The 1,750-nt window shown below is 38.1% G+C and overlaps 1 protein-coding gene across 1 annotated transcript; it reads left to right on the top strand.

Annotated features, from left to right (window-relative positions):
* The first annotated feature begins 241 nt into the window (after window positions 1-241).
* On the top strand, window positions 242-1,405 carry LOC143035497 (uncharacterized). The gene is made up of 2 exons (XM_076202363.1): window positions 242-294; window positions 398-1,405. Exons 1-2 carry the CDS (start codon window positions 257-259, stop codon window positions 1,080-1,082), a joined length of 723 nt encoding a protein of 240 aa, XP_076058478.1. The 5' UTR covers window positions 242-256; the 3' UTR covers window positions 1,083-1,405.
* The last annotated feature ends 345 nt before the right edge of the window (window positions 1,406-1,750 follow it).

Below are 1,750 nucleotides of genomic sequence, written 5' to 3'. Positions count from 1 at the left end.
TTCAACTCAAAGACAATTTTTAAGGAATATTTAGGTTATTGCAATACAATTTGATTAATTTCAGAGGAAAATCTTAATATGAATGAGTTAAAAGATTGCTTATTTGTAGAACTAGAATAAAAGCAGTAAATAACAGTCATTATTCAGAACAACATGTCCAGTTTGACAAGGACTCCTTCATTCTTCATGGCGTAGGTTTCTGGTGTCTCAACATACTAATGATCTATGTCTGTATCTCTTTGTCTTTTAGGCTTCCATGCTGATGACCTTTCTGGGCTGCCTAGCTGGTCAAAGGTACGTTTGTTTAATTTTATTCTTTTGAGTTTTGTGGAAAAATTTATGATATTTGACATAGGAAAACCCTCCTGGATCTCACCTTCCCTCTTGCCTTCGACAGTTTGGGCCAGGAACACTTGTTTGCCAGTCTCCCCTTGAAGAACGTGGTGGACTCCAAAGACATCATTTCCAACCTTAAAACCATCAAGAAATCCTCCGCTCTGACAAACGTCATCCCTGACTCCGTGTCTGCCTTCACAGACATGATGAAGCTAAGCAGCATGTTCAGTTTCAATACAGTCGATGATAACAATCCTGATACGGACCACGTGCCCATCGTCATCCACCCCTTCAAGGTTGTCCTCAAGTCCGTCCGTCAAGGCATGCCCCTGACCACCATGGAGTTCGACTACAACAACTTCACCTTCCCAATCAACAAAGAGGAGAGATTCAATTCCCCCTACACGCCCTTCTCCGTCCTATACCCGGAGCCCAGGTTCTACAGCACCGACGGCGTGCCAACCCTTGAGGAGGTCTACAACAACCCTCGCTTGATCAAGGGCTTCGAGCAAGCCCATGCTCACCCTGCCAACAGGGAAGTCGCACTCCGAATCGTGGAAATGGGCAAGAACTCTCTTAAGGTCATCCGGTACGTCCCACAACTTCGTGCGCTCGAAGTAGGAGAGCCTGGAATCCCTATCGAAATCTCTGAAATGCCTATTACCATAAGCGGGTACCCCTACGGAGACTCCACGATTGTTATGCCTGCCTGCAAGTTCATGATCCCTTACGTAGGATTTGCTTGAATATTTCGTGAAGCATCGCTAGCTTTTATTTATTCTGGCTGAACAGTGTAGCTAATATTGAAGAGAAAATAACTTCAACGATATACTTAGATTGTCACACTTGTAGATTGAAAAGATCAAAATTCAGAAGAAAAAAGTCTTAAGTGGAAATTACTTTACACGTGTGAATCGTAGAGCAAAAGATTTAATGTCGAAAATATTGAAAGCTAGTGTTCTCTCCCATTTTTTTTCCAGAAAACTCAAAATTTAAAAAACGCATTTTAAGTGGAAATAACTTTACAGGTGTAAATCCTAGGGGAAAAGGCTTTAATGTTGAAGGTATTAAAAGCTCGTGTTCTCCTATCCGATATATATATAGATATATATATATATATATATATATATACATATATATATATACATATATATACATATATATGTATATATATAATATACATATATGTACATATATATAATATATATATATATATATTATTTTTTTTACATGGTGTGAGAAACCTGAGGTTCATTTTAGATCAATTATATTTTTTAGCTTTACAGCATACTCTTCTAAAATGCTAAATTTCTTTCAATTGCCCTGAATAGCCTTACTTGAGATAAATGTTAAACCTTTTCAGCTAAATGAAATAATTTGCCATTCAAATGGACGAGATATATAAAGACACCGA

The sequence above is a fragment of the Oratosquilla oratoria genome, chromosome 19 (genome assembly GCF_046742065.1).
Source record: "Oratosquilla oratoria isolate Oo_2021 chromosome 19, ASM4674206v1, whole genome shotgun sequence".
NCBI lineage: Eukaryota > Metazoa > Arthropoda > Malacostraca > Stomatopoda > Squillidae > Oratosquilla > Oratosquilla oratoria.
This window is presented reverse-complemented; position numbering and strand designations above follow the sequence as displayed.

Excerpts from the sequence above, each read along its gene's own strand:
- LOC143035497 (XM_076202363.1), top strand. The coding sequence starts at position 257 with ATGCTGATGACCTTTCTGGGCTGCCTAGCTGGTCAAAG. Across the intron at positions 295-397 it reads GGCTGCCTAGCTGGTCAAAG|TTTGGGCCAGGAACACTTGT; the intron begins GTACGTTTGTTT and ends TGCCTTCGACAG.